Source organism: Passer montanus, unplaced genomic scaffold (genome assembly GCF_014805655.1).
Source record: "Passer montanus isolate IOZ18808 unplaced genomic scaffold, ASM1480565v1 scaffold46, whole genome shotgun sequence".
Taxonomy (NCBI): Eukaryota; Metazoa; Chordata; class Aves; order Passeriformes; family Passeridae; genus Passer; species Passer montanus.
Genome location: NW_024369485.1, coordinates 3,101,896 through 3,116,296, shown reverse-complemented (window position 1 = coordinate 3,116,296; position 14,401 = coordinate 3,101,896). Strand labels below are relative to the sequence as shown.

Below are 14,401 nucleotides of genomic sequence, written 5' to 3'. Positions count from 1 at the left end.
AACTAGCTGAAGATTTTTGGACCTTTGAAATTGTAAATGATTTTTTTGCTAGTACTGTTGTTCAGTTAATATAAAATGACTGTTAGTTTTGCAAGTCTGTGTCTCAGTAAAAGTTCTATATCATAAAATCACGAAATATAGGTCAAATTCTGTTCACCTTGCTCTGGAATTGCCGTGAATGTTATTTTATTATGAGAGAAAACACGTCACATGTTTATGAAGAAGAGATTGATTGGAAAGAAGTGCTGGATATAAAGTAAATATATTCCAGATCAGAAGAAAACAGCAACCTTGCTTCTAGAATGCAACAAATGTGATGTGTAGATCAATTGGTTTCTTTGATGTCAGTGATGAGCACTTGAGTTTAAGTGATACCAGCCTTCTCAAACTGATTCAGAGATACACAGCAGACACTGCCTAAGCATGGCTTGGGTCACTGAATACAGCAATAATACTAGTGGTTTTGTCAGTGCCTCACTGCACTGAGTTTGTTTCACAATGTAATCAGCCAGTCTAAACTTTAAATAGCCTAACTTTTTCAGAAAATTCTAGAGCTCATTCAAACACCTGATGCACACAGGTTGGCCTGAATTCCCTATTTGCAGAACTAACCTATGGGGCAGTACCAATTATAAAGCTCCCCAAAGGTTTTCCCTGCTGTCCCAGGCTGCTGTCATAACAGGACCAGGAACATTCAGATGGATCAGAAGGATAATTTATTTGTCGTGGCCAGTGGAGCTGGAGGCACTTAGATTGAGGCTGCCATCAAGGCTTACAGTTTCCACAAATGCACAGGGAGAAATAAATAAATGGAACAGCACTGAGACCAGCAACACATTTCACGTAGTGTAACAGTCAAATCTTGCCCATTCCTCCCAAGCCAGTGCCCATCTGAACAGCTGAACTGAAGAATATTACCAATTATTTCAACATCTCTCCCTGACCATGTACCAGGCAGATCACAGAATGTATTAGGAATAAACACATGACTGTATTAAGATTAGCTAGTAAGCAATAAATTGCAACAACTTGTATGTCTTCTTTAAATAATTTCTAGTTAAATATACCCTCATTTAATTTACTCTGTAGCTGCTCTTCCATCTGCTATGTTTGTTTTTCATGCAGGCGACTCCTGGCTGAAGCTGCTCTTCAGAAGCTGGATCTGCAGATGGCTGAACAAGCTTTTGTGCGTTGCAAAGATTATCAAGGCATTAAGTTTGTGAAGCGCCTGGGCAATCTGCAGAGCGAGTCCATGAAGCAAGCAGAAGTGGCAGCCTATTTTAGCAGATTTGAAGAAGCTGAAAGAATGTATCTGGATATGGACAGAAGGTAATTGCATGTAAACATCTCAGCAGTAGAAAAGTCTGGGGGAAAAAAAAGCATTCCTTAATCAGGAATGGCTGTTTTCTCTGGAGAGTCTTTACCAGTTTCTGCAAAAACATAAAAGGATCAGATGGGGAGAATTTTGTTTAATCCATAGATAACCATTTCTGTATGTAAACCAGTGCATTCCAAACAGTTTACAAAACCTTGGCTGCTCTAGGTAGTGCTGTGTTTTATAGATGTTTTATTCACAAGTATTTTGTTGGTATTTCAACTGGGATTCCAAAAATACAAACAATGTTAAATAATGTTTAATTTATGTGGTGTTGGTCTGTGCTAGTAGCCAAGTACACATTCTTCTCAATTACATATACAAACAACAGAGTTTTTAATGAACTGTAATCTTTGGAGAGACAGACTCTGGATGAAACTGTGAAACATTGAAACCAATCAGTGTAATTTTTGCTCAGGAATGAAAACAAACAAAGCAAAATTTTAGTATTGCTGGGAATATAAATTAAGTAATTAGCTAGAGCACTGTCTCTACTGAAAAAGGATAATGAGAAATCATCAGCAGCAGTTGTGCAGTGTAGCCTGTAGATGGTGGTCAAACATGGAGAAACATGAATCACTTATGCACACATTTTTAAGCTTTGATTAATGGAGCCATGAAAAACAGTAGGGAATGATGGAGAAAAAAAAATTAGTTATTATTTCATGCTGTAAGAATGAAAGTAAGGGAGACAGTGTGGCAGGGCAGAGGAAGAAGGCAGGGGCTGGGGAGAGATGCCCAATAGTGCCTGGTAATGAAAACTTCCTTGCATGTCATTAATTAGTTGCTGGCAGTTGGGTGATTTGGGGATGTGGGCTGCCTCCTCAGCACTTCAGTCACACTGCAACACTCAGTTTTAGATATGACATATTTCTTTTCACATGGCTGAAGAGAAACTTGGACATTGAATTGCAGAAATCAAAAACTTATTTTTTGTTTACTGGTTTCAATTTTCACAACTAAAAAAATCTATATAAGGATCTACAATAAATCACAATGAAATAAATTTATTTTTCAAATAAAATTCTAATGTTTTTAGATAGATGCTCTTATTTAGCTGACTGCATTGACTTTCTCATGCCTTCTTTAATTTACTTGTAAGGTGAGGGCATTTTTAAAAGAAGGACATAGGTCTCTCCCATTTATTCTCTATGCACCTGCAGAATTACTTTTATATGAGGTAATACAGAATTATTCTGTTTGGTGGAAAAAACATGCCAGACAGACACACAGTGAGTCATATGTATGCATGAATAATAAAAAGGAAAAAACTACTGCTGAGTCCTTTCTCCTTTATCCAAAATCACCCTGAATCTGGAAAATAAGTCTCTGAAATCCATTTTATTTCATCTGAGCTTTAGCCTCCATTATTCATATTTGTTGCTTCTTGTTCTTTCCCCTCACCTTCCTTCTGCTTTTAGCCTTTTGCAGCAGCTGCCATCTCTTGTGGTGGGTCAGCAGTGAAAGATGCAGAACAGAGTAAGAGGGAGCCTGAAGTAACATCAGCCCAACTGTCTCACTCATTTACTCCTCACACAGGAGTGTGGCTGATAAGGAAGTGCATACGTGTGATATAACCTGGGAGCTCTCTTGAGTGTTTGCTTTAACGGAATAGTGTTTAAATTGTAAACAAGTTATCTGGGATCACTCTGATACCTGCATTGCAGGTGAAAACACTTTTGGATGCTTTTCTCGAGATGTTTGTTAAGCCTCTTTTGTTGTGTTTGACTTTTCCCTGCTGTTTCCTGTTTAGAGATCTTGCCATTGGGCTGCGGATCAAACTGGGCGATTGGTTCCGCGTGCTGCAGCTGCTGAAAACGGGCTCGGGGGGCGCGGACGACGCCCTCCTGGAGCAGGCACACAACGCCATTGGAGACTACTTTGCAGACAGGCAGAAATGGTATGGGCTGGACAGGAAATTATTAACCTGATGACAAGACTTCATGTATGAGGAGGGACAGATATTGGGAAAGTTAGGATGCAATGCATTGGATCATTTTGGAATTATGAGATTTAGCTCATACCTTTAGGGTTCCATGATATGATAAACAGCTGCTGATCAGCTTCCTAAAGGGTGAAGGTTGTATAAATCTCTGCTTTGCCAGAAGTCGTCTGCTTCAAAGGAAGGGAAGAGAAATGCCTATACAGTTGTATTATAATAGGCTGGATAATAAAACGTATTAAAAAAAACCCAAAAGGGATTAAAAGTAGTACATAATTACTAACTATCAGTGAATTTTCTAAAATGCTTCAAATCACAAATATTTGAGAAGGTCCAGAGTTCTCTGACCTGGATCTGTCTCCAGCTGTTGCCCAAACTGGGCACCCAAGGAAGATTTTACACTCTCCAGAACACATTGTGCAGTCAGGTGCTTACTGAGCCAGAGGTAATGTCTTCATAGCTAATAACTTGCAGGGAATTTTTTTCATGAACGTTTGTTGTTGCCTTCTAAGCCCATGTATTAGAGTTCCACAGCTCCACTATGTATTGCCATTATCCAAACTGTATTGTCACAATGCAGCTGAAAACTTGTGATTGGATTTTGAAAGTTGAGTTTTACATGCTTTTGGTAACTTTGGAGAATGGACTTGGAGGTCTTGATGTTTGCATTTTAAAATAGAGAAGCACAACAGTAAAGCCCTTTTCTGGAAGTTTAGCTGTAAGTTGTCCTCCCTCATCTCTGCTGACATGGGAATGCAGCTTTAAGAATTCCTTGACTTCCTAATCTTATGCTAGTCAGAGAATCAATATTGCTACACTTTTAATATAATGATCTGTGAAAATTAAAATTTTTAGTGCATTTTGGAAAAATGGTGAAATTCTAGCTATGAAAGTTTTTCAAACAAAGTTACCTATTTAAAATAATGTGATTTTAACTTTACAAATGCAAAAGACTTACAGAATTAAAAACTTCTCTTGTGTTTATACATCAGAAGCCACCACATTTTTTTGGTCTTATTAGGTTAAATGCTGTACAGTACTATGTCCAAGGACGAAACCAGGAACGTTTAGCTGAATGTTACTACATGCTAGAAGACTACCAAGGACTGGAGAATTTGGCCAACTCACTTCCAGAGAATCATAAATTGCTTCCTGTAAGCAAAAAGCACCTTTATTGTTCATTGCCTTAAATCCAACTATTTATTTAAAATTTCTCATCTTGGGAGGGTTAAGAATAAGACAATGAGTGCAGTGGATGATCTACTCACTTAAAGTGCAATGGTGTTACTGTGGTATTGATCTCTAGTATTACTGTTATTTTCATACCCTGTCACTCTTCCATTCCCTTATTGCACTTCCAGAGAATCATAAATTGCTTCCTGTAAGCAAAAAGCACCTTTATTGTTCATTGCCTTATATCCAACTATTTATTTAAAATGTCCCATCTTGGGAGGGTTAAGAATGAGAGAATGAATGCAGTGGATGGCCTACTCACTTAAGTGCAATGGTGCTACTGTGGTATTGATCTCTAGTGTTACTGTTATTTTCATACCCTGTCACTCTTCCTTATTATCCCAGTTCCCCAGAAAGACCTGACTGACAATGCTCTGAAAGGAGTGAAAGTAGATGGGGTAGGGTGTGTAGGATATATAGGTGTACAGAGTATAGGTCTGTATATGTAGCAGGAAATTGCCTACTAAATAATAGCTAATGTAAAACTATGCTGTGGTTGACTTAATCCAAAATGCTTGAAAAATGCAAAACATGCTCCTTTAATGCCTTTTCCAGTAAATCAAGACATAGCATTTTCTTTTAAACTCATTGTAATAGCTTTCTTGAATTTAGAAGCAGTGTGTGAGCACAGTTCTAAAGATTTACAACAATGCCTGATGTCTTCACAGGGTCCATGAAGCAAACAACCCATTCCCCACCCTCTTGGACTTAAATTAACCAAATAGGAGCACTGCTGTTGCTGCACAATGTACTAAAAATGCAGAAGTGAATTTAATACAGTGCTGATGCTTTTTGCAGGATATAGCTTATATGTTTGTGAGAGTGGGGATGTGTGAACAAGCTGTGTCAGCCTTTCTGAAATGTAATCGACCAAAGGATGCTGTGGATACCTGTGTGCATCTCAACCAGGTAAAACAGCAGATGATAATCTGTAACAATACCAGGTTAACAGTGAGATTTCTATCCTAATGCCCAGTGGAATACAAATATGTGTTAAACGTCAGATGATTTGTCATAATTTCTGGAAAATTCTTATTTTGGTGCTTAAACCAGTTCTCTGAGATTAAGATTAAAACACTGGAGGGGCTACATGCAAAGCTACATGCAGGGTTTGTGGGCAGCATGCTCAGCATACAGACATTTGTAGCCTCTGTGAAGCCAGGCTGTGCTGCCTCCTGATGGAATGGGACAAGACTGGAGAAGAGATAGATGTCCATTCTGGATATTTTCCACATCCCCCTCCTTTGTATAGATGCGAATAGATTTGTGACAGCATGAGGATGTAGCTGGAAAAAGCTGAGCTGGAAACTGATCTGCACGTTGAGAACTAGAGCTCTTTCCTGGTATGACTTAACCTGTGCAAATGTCTGTGTCAACACAAATAAGGGAAAAACTGAGGATGGCTATGAGGAACTTGATGGATGGGAATGGCAGGATTGCCTAGGGCTGGCTTTTTGTGAACAATTTCTTACTTTATGGATCTGAAGAGCTATTAGGTGTGAGATTCAATTAAGATCTCAGTCCTGCCAAACTCTTCATCTGGGGCAAACACAGTAGCCAAACCACTGAAGATCAAAAAAATTCACAGACAAAATGAGGTGTATAGAAGGATAAGTAAAGTGTTACTGTGTGCTTTAAGCTTCTGGGCTGAGGTTCTCTTTCAGACATACTTTTGAGAGTCTGGTTTAGGCTTTTCTTGGTTGAAATCCACATGTCCAGCTATGAGCTATAGTGAAATGATTTTGCATAGCTTTCATAAAAGTAGAAGCAACTGTTTTATATCTGGTTTAGGACAGAGGTCTATGAGCCATGAAGAGAGACAGGGAAGACTTTGAGATGGTCAAAGAATCTGATTTTATTGTGGACTACAATGTTAATATATTGTTTTAGGAAGGCTAGTAATGTTTTACTACAATGATTGGGTTAAAGATCACATAAACTTATACTTTAAACATCTTTTGCTTGCAGAAGTCTGATGTAATTTTCTTTTTTCTGGCAAATCTGTCTGATTTGATCTTACAATCTTGATTTAATTCTCAAAGTTCTGTTTGCTCTTGCCAAGGCATCCTGTTATCAAATCTCATATGCTAATAAGGTCCAAAATAATCTCTGTTTTGGGTACACCAACATTGGTCCAGCATTTTTTTTCAGTACTACTGCATCACATGATTGGCAACGATGTAAGCATTTGTATTCTCTTGCTTTTTATGTTAATTTTATAGTAGTCTGGTTCAAAATGGTGATGAAATATTGCACACAGATGCTGCAGTCTGTTCATGGATAACTGGTTTGTTCTGAGAGTGTAGTTGAAATAATGAGATTAATAATTGTCTCCTTTAATTTCTAGTGGAATAAAGCTGTGGAGCTGGCCAAAAATCACAACATGAAAGAGATCGGATCCTTGTTAGCCAGATATGCAAGTCATTTATTGGAAAAGAACAAAATCCTTGATGCTATAGAACTCTATCGTAAAGCCAATTATTTCTTTGAAGCTGCTAAACTCATGTTCAAGGTATGGCAGGTTTTATTTTTATGTTGAATGACTGGGGTTTTTGGACTAGCTCTTACTATTTCTGTGCTACTTTTATTCCCTTGGGGTTGTTTTAGTTTTAACAATGTCTAGGCAATAAGCAGATATCATCATACAGGATAGTGCAAGGATGAACCCAACTCCCAGAGTTCAGATATCTCTATGTGTAACAGTTACCCTGGGTGTCCTCTGTAGCTAGTGGAGAGGGGACTTGGGGGACACAAGCCATCTATTTCTTTATTTTGAGACTTTCACTTCAGTAGGAGATGAACTGCACCTCAGAAAAGGTCCTGATGCCCTGCATTGCCTAGTAAAAGAGTATAGTAGACTGGCCTGGGGTGCAATGCCCACATTATTTTAGATATCATGGGAGTTACTTTTATCTCCTTTAAAAGAAAAAAAAAACAAACAAAAAACAAACAACCAAAAACCGGCAAGAACTAGAAGTTAAATTTTGGTATTTCTTCAATTAGTTCTTTCAATTAGAAATGGCTGTGGTGTGCTTTTAAGATAAAGATGTTGCTTAGATTTGGTTTGGCTACAGAGATTTCTCTACATAGCTTAAAGTCTTGTAGGAGTGATATGTAATTTTTACAGCAAATATTTATAGCAGTATATCTGTATGTATGTATATGTATATAATATATGTTACTTTCAAAAGACATTCTTCTTTTCTGGGAAAACCACCAGACCTTATTGAAAGCTATGTATGTGTTTAAAAATTGCTATTTTTTAGTTTATTTTTATACTAGATCACTAGACTTATACATGGTTACACTGATTTATCCTTCCTGAGAATCTGGCTTTATATACGTGCTAGCTAAATAAATATAAAATAATGTGCATACTTCACTTTGACATTTTCATTTATAGTTCTCTTTGCAGTCTAAATTATTACATTTAAAGGCAGAATAATTTTTTGGCATGATTTCCTGGGTTTGTACAAGCATGCAATTGTCCAGCAGAATTAAATCCCTTTGTTTTTTTTTTTTTAAGATTGCAGATGAAGAGTCAAAGAAAAGGACAAAGCCTTTGCGAGTAAAAAAGCTTTATGTGCTATCAGCTTTACTTATGGAACAGTGTCATGAACAAATGCAAAATGCACAAAAGGGAAAAGTTAAAGAGAAAAGTTCAGAGGTAATGTCTTTTTTTTCCCCCCTTTCTGAATTCTAGTATCTGCTAGCTGGTCACAATAAAGCAAACCATCTTCATGGGTGCCTATAATGTTTTTTTAATAACCCTTTTCCCTGCTAAGAACAATGCTTTCCTTCAAGCAAGTCCCCCATGAAAACATATTAAGTTTTATTTTAAAAGATTTAAATCATATGTATTAATAGATATTTTCTTCCTAAGTTTAACATGGTTTTCTTAATATTTGCACTATAACAATGGAAACTATACTAAGAAACTTCCTGCAAAACTCTTGTGTCATTTAGGAGTAGGTATTGATCCCAAAGGGTGATCTATGATTAGATTAAGCTATGTTGCCTGTAATTCAGCAGGGAGATGGCTCCAGATACATGGGATGCCAGTGGAAGAATTTTTTCTCTGCTTACACATTCATCTTCATATGCACAAATGAAATAGTTTAAACACATTTTTAAGAGCTCTGGTGTCAAAATGCAGTGTTAATCCAAACTATGAACCAGTCTGCAGATGTGCACAAAATATATTTGTATACACATGTATATGTTATTTATCTTTGAAAATCTGCACCAGATGCTGTGCCTGTGCTCTGCACAGAATGCCTGACAATGCTCACTGTAGGTCCATTTGTATTTTGCCTACTTAACACGGACGGTGTTTTGTCTACTTAACACGGACAGTGGTGTAATCACCAAGTATAGAAAAGCTCTTTTCATATATCCCCATTTCCTGCTGTATCTGTTTCATATAAAAATTACTTGTGATGCTGGTTTGTTTTCAGAGTGCTTCAGCTTTGGCTGGTTTGCTGGAAGAAGATGTTCTTTCTTCAACGAATCGCTTTGCAGACAATGCTTGGCGAGGAGCTGAGGCTTACCACTTCTTCATACTTGCACAAAAACAGCTCTATAAAGGTTCTGTAGATGCAGCACTTAAAACAGGTAAGAATTAATTTTCAACCCTGTAAAGACAGCACATAACTTCATTTATAGCTGCCACATTTTTCAGTTCTTAATAAATCCATGGAATTTAAACCAAAACCATATAATGAATCAAATACAGCTGCAGTCACAGTACCTGGAAAGGACTTTGCTGAAGAAAATGCAAATCTTTCCAAATATTACCTGGTAAATTGGTTCATCTCTGTAGATGTTCTGCTGACTGTTTTGTTTCTCTCCCTAAGTTATAAGGCATACCTAAATTTACATCATACTTTCTTGTAGAGCTTCACAAAAAATCTGTGGGAATTAGACAAACAAGTAGTGCCTTGTACTTTGTCCAAGTAATGAAGACTTCAAATCCTTCTAATATTTTTACAACCAACCAACCAAAACAAAGTGTTTCAAGAAGACGACAATTTCCAAGTGAAATTTGCTAATTTGTTTTTTAGAGCAATGCTTCACAGTCATGTCAATAAAAAGACTGTGGTTTTTGTCCTATTTTTAGAATTAATACTGTCGTCTAGTAGCAACTGTTTCATGCAGATGCTTGCACTCCTCAGAAGATATGTAATAATTGCCTTGGATTTTTTTTTAAATTTTTTAGCTCTTCATTTGCGAGATTATGAAGACATTATCCCTGCAGTTGAAATCTATTCCCTTTTGGCACTCTGTGCATGTGCAAACAGAGCATTTGATACTTGTTCAAAAGCCTTTGTTAAATTAGAATCCTTGGAAACTCTTGAACCAGAGCAGAGGCAACAGTATGAAGAGCTTGCTCTAGAGATATTCACAAGATACAGACCAAAGTATAACAAAACACCTGATCTGGATGATGTTCTTGAGAGGTGGGTTTATTTTTATGTACTATAATAATACTGTCACTTTTTTTCTGCTGTTTGCTGTGTTTTGGGTTTTAGCAGGTTTTGTGTGTTACCAAATTAATTGCTTTGCTGCTTAAACCAAATATTGGGCAAGAATGAGGCAGGAGTTAGCCAGTTTGGAGGAAGGTAATACAGCACTATGCTGTTTGGGAAAAAAAACACTGACTGCATTTGAGGATCTGGGCATAAAGATGTAACTTCATCTTAATTTGAAATGCAGGTAGACAAAGGACAGGAGTTTTAGGACTTTTGAGACTGTGTCATGTGAGATTAAAGTAAGAATGTTACTGTTTGCATTTCCATGGTGGGGTGCTGAAAGTATCAACAAGGGACTGTTTGATCATTATTAACTAACAGGTCTCCAGTGTTTTGTGAATTACCTAAATCTGTATGGTGTGAAAAGAGCAATATGTGAAGTTAAAATTAGTGTGAAGGGCACATTTAAGGGGTAAGTCCTTGGAGTGGCTGTGCCCACAACAGTGTATTTGACACATTTCCTGCTGAGAGCATGGAACTTGGAAATATGGAAATCAATTGTGAATCAATTTTCTTTTAGCAAACAGGATTTTAACCTGTCTTGATTGATCATGCTGTGCAGAATCTCAGTAGCAGCTGTGATTCTGCTGACCCTTCAGACAGAGGAGGACAGAGTATAACAGCAGTGCAGGTGTCTAATCAGGCCTTACCTTTATCTGGCCTTCACTGCTTCTTTCACCCCATCTTTTGGATCTGCTGGTCCTCATTTGTTGACTGTATGGTTCTGGGGTGGGCATATTCTGGTGTGAAGATTTATATACTTGGGTTACTTGAACAGTGAAGTGTTACATAAGCTAATAACAAGTGGCACACCACATTTTTATTCTTTCAGCTTTATTTTTTTCTCCTTTTTTTTTTATAGTGGAGATGGTAAACTTCCTGTATGTGTTGCAACAGGAGCCCCTATCCTGGAGTATCAGTTCTGGATGTGCAGTGTGTGTAAGCACTGCATGAAAGCCACAGAAGCAGGCCATTATAATGCCTGTCCTCTGTGCCACAGCACAATAAGCTGAGGATAAAGACTGTATCTGCATTTATGACTGCTAAGAACAGCCTCTAAAATGGTACTATCTTGAAATACAACTCAGGTACTGTATTGTAGCAGTTAGTGCTGCTATTAGAGAAACATTAAAAAAAAAAACAAACCCAAAACCAAAACAGAAAACCCACAAGAGAAACCTTTACTGCTTCCATTTAGCTGAAATAATTACCATGTAAATACATTCTGGTTTTGCTATACTTAAAAAAAAAATATTTAAGGTAAAAGCATTATTTTTGAATTGTAGATTGAGCCTAGTTGCAAAACTGTATGAGTGGAATGTAGGCTCATATCAATATATTCCACTCTGAGCAGGCTCCATTTTTTGGTCTAATTCCATAGGAAATTACTGGGTTTTCTCAGAATTCAGTTTTTTGAAGGAAGTGATTCCTGAGTTTAAATAACATCACAATAATTTTGATAATATTACCACGTAAGTTTTTGTACTACTGTTTAGTTACCAGAGTAATGACACCAGTATAAGCATACATTAGTGCTGGTTTCTTTTGCCAAGTGTATTTAAACCCACCATAAAATAAAGGGCTTGAAAACACGCAGCAGTCAGTGTGTCAGTCGGGTTCCTGAGCTTGGGTGATCCCATCTTCAACAGCTTAAGGAAACCTCCATGAACTTCCAACCTGGAACCTGACACTTTTCACGTAGCTTGGGAGAGCAGCCTGCGTCTGTTGAACAGCTGTCAGGAGCTGAACTGTCACCCTTGTGACACACAAAGGTCCAAGGAACAATGTCTGGCTGTCCCACCTTAGTGCTGGTTTGTGCTCTGGCAGTGCTGCAGGGCCTTGAGCACGGGGCGAGCTGTGCCCAGGGCCAGCCAGCACTGGCTGCCTGACAAGAGCTGTGACGTTCACATTGTGCAATGGCACGTTTGAGAGGAGAGCAGAGGAGCTCTTCTGTGCTCTCCCCTAAGCTTGGACCCGGTAAGGATAAACCCCCTCTCCACAGCATCACAGAGTAGCAGAAGGGCCTGGGTTGGAAGGGACCATAAAGATCATCTTCATATAAGCCTGCTGACAAGGGCTGCACCATCTTCCACTAGACCAGGTACCAGAAAGCCCATCCAACCTGTTCTTGAGTATTTCCAGGGATGGGGCACCCACAGCTTCTCTGGGCAACTTGTTCCAGAGTCTCACCACCCTCACAGTAAAGAATTCCTTCCTTATGTTTAACCTAAACCTTCTCTCCTTCATCTTAAAGCCATTCTCCCTTCTCCTGTCCCTTTATGCCCTTGTAAACAGTCCCTCTCCAGCTGTCTTAGAGCCCCTTTAGGTACTGGAAGGTGCTCTGAGGTCTCCACCAGGCCCCTCCCAGCCTGTCTCCCGAGGAGCAGTGCTGCAGTCTCTGATCGTCTTGGTCTCCTCCGGCCGCGCTCCAGCGGGTCCAGGTCGTGCCTGTGCTGCGGCCGCAGGGCTGGACGCTGTGCAGCCGGCGGGGGTCTCGGGAGAGCGGAGCAGAGGAGCAGAGGGCCCCGCGGCCCCGCTCCTGTCGCCATTGCCGCGTCCGCTCCCCGGCCAGCGCCTCCCTGACGCGGCCGCGCGCGCCGGCGTGACCGTGACGTCAGCGCGATGGCGGGGGAGGCGGCGGCGCTGCTGGCGGCGGCGCGGGCGGGGGTGGGGGGGCGGCCGAGGAGCTCTTCAGCCGCTTCATCGCCCGCAGCCCCGCGGGGTAACGCCGGGGCCGGGAGCGGGGCGGGCGCGCCGGGCCGGGCCCCGCTAACGCCGCTGCCTCTGTCCCCGCAGTGCCCGCAGCGACCTCGCCACGGCGCTCAACGACCGCGGGCAGGTGCGGTACCTGCGCGTGGAGTTCGCCGCCGCCGTGCAGGACTTCACGGCCGCCATCGAGTGCCAGCCCGGCTTCGAGGTGCCCTACTACAACCGCGGGCTGGTGCGCTACCGGCTGGGTACGAGCCGGGGCCGGGCAGGGCAGCGAGACCGGGCAGGGCAGCGAGACCGGGCGGCCCCGGGGCACGGGCGGGATCGGGACACCTGCAGGGCACGGGCGGGGACACCTGCCTGGCTCTGAGGGGGACACCTGCCTGGCTCTGGGGGGACACCTGCCTGGCTCTGAGGGGACACCCGCCTGGCTCTGGGGAGACACCTGCCTGGCTCTGAGGGGACACCTGCAGGGCACGGGCGGGACGAGGGCGGGCATCGCAGCCTGCCCCCGTGTGCGGTTTCACCCTGCTGCTGGCTGTGCTGCTGAGTCATTCCAAACTCTGCTGTTCCGTGGAGAATGGGAGGGAAGGTGTAGTTGACTTGTGGGAAGATTTGCCCTGGGGTCAAACAAGCCAGTTCCAAACACTGCCATTAAACCTCAGATAAAGCGTCTCCCAGGTACCTGTAGCACAGCCTTCTCGACTTCCAGCGGGCTGCTGGGGAATCTCCAGCCCCGTTTTTGATGATGCCATCACAAAATGACAGCCCTGTGCCCTTTGTTAGAGCTTGGCCATTGTGGAGGTCGAGGGAGTGGAGAATGGAGCCGGGCCATAGGCACCAGCTGGAAGCTCTGTGCCTGTGTGCCAGCTTTAAGGCTGCCTCTATTGGTGTGAGCCTTTTGTCTCCTCCCCTTGGGAATAAACAGGCTGAACTTTGCCTTAAGTCCATTTGAGGTGCAAAAATTCATGCAAAATGAGGTGCAAAAATTTATGGTTGTTGATGTGAAACACTTTGACTCCCAGTTGGGCCTGTGGAGAATCCAAATGCTATGGCTCCAGGAAGTAGCTGTTACCTTGTGGGTGAAAATATTAGGAGGTGTTCTTGAGTTGTCAGAGGTTTGTGAGCATGAGCAGTTACAGAAAGATAATTTTACTTTTTTTTCCTTTTTTTGGGACAGGAGACTTTGATGAGGCCATGAAAGATTTCAGGAAAGTATTAGAGTTGAACCCCCAATTTGAAGATGCTGCATTGAGTCTAAAACAGGCTATTCTTGATAAAGAAGAAAAACAGAAGCGGGGTTATTGAAAATGCAGGTAGTGATGTGATGTGAAAATATTCCACTAAACATGTGATTTTTGTCATTGATGGATGAAACACAAGATCGTTTACATCTGTTATGACCTCTTGAAGAACTTCATTCTTAGGCAAATAAGGTAAAAATTGATTATGATTGCAAAGTAACCTGAATGTGGGATTTCTGTCCTTGAAGGAAGGTGTAATGTTGATCTCTGTGAGACACATGTACAGATTTTATACAGAAATACTTTGTAATTCTATAATAAATGTATTAGCCAGATTAATTGAAAATAAAAATGAACATGTACTTTT

General features: G+C 40.8%; 2 protein-coding genes across 4 annotated transcripts in view; both read left to right on the top strand.

The window, feature by feature from the left end:
• The window catches only part of WDR35 (WD repeat domain 35), a 42,294-nt gene extending 30,623 nt beyond the window's left edge, over positions 1–11,671 (top strand). Inside the window, exons 20-28 of one of the 3 annotated variants that reach the window (XM_039721590.1) lie at positions 1,126–1,329; positions 3,129–3,275; positions 4,339–4,471; positions 5,349–5,459; positions 6,898–7,062; positions 8,077–8,217; positions 9,008–9,164; positions 9,769–10,009; positions 10,944–11,671. In XM_039721590.1, coding sequence (XP_039577524.1) covers positions 1,126–1,329; positions 3,129–3,275; positions 4,339–4,471; positions 5,349–5,459; positions 6,898–7,062; positions 8,077–8,217; positions 9,008–9,164; positions 9,769–10,009; positions 10,944–11,094 — 1,450 coding nt within the window. In that variant the 3' untranslated portion in view covers positions 11,095–11,671. The remainder of the gene's footprint in view (positions 1–1,125; positions 1,330–3,128; positions 3,276–4,338; positions 4,472–5,348; positions 5,460–6,897; positions 7,063–8,076; positions 8,218–9,007; positions 9,165–9,768; positions 10,010–10,943) is intronic. The other 2 variants (XM_039721591.1, XM_039721592.1) reach the window with 2 other exon arrangements.
• A 539-nt stretch (positions 11,672–12,210) lies between these two features.
• On the top strand, positions 12,211–14,401 carry TTC32 (tetratricopeptide repeat domain 32). Its single transcript, XM_039721594.1, is given in 4 exon segments — positions 12,211–12,749; positions 12,752–12,803; positions 12,878–13,038; positions 13,971–14,401. Coding segments are annotated over 4 exon segments (387 nt in total). The 5' UTR covers positions 12,211–12,703; the 3' UTR covers positions 14,099–14,401.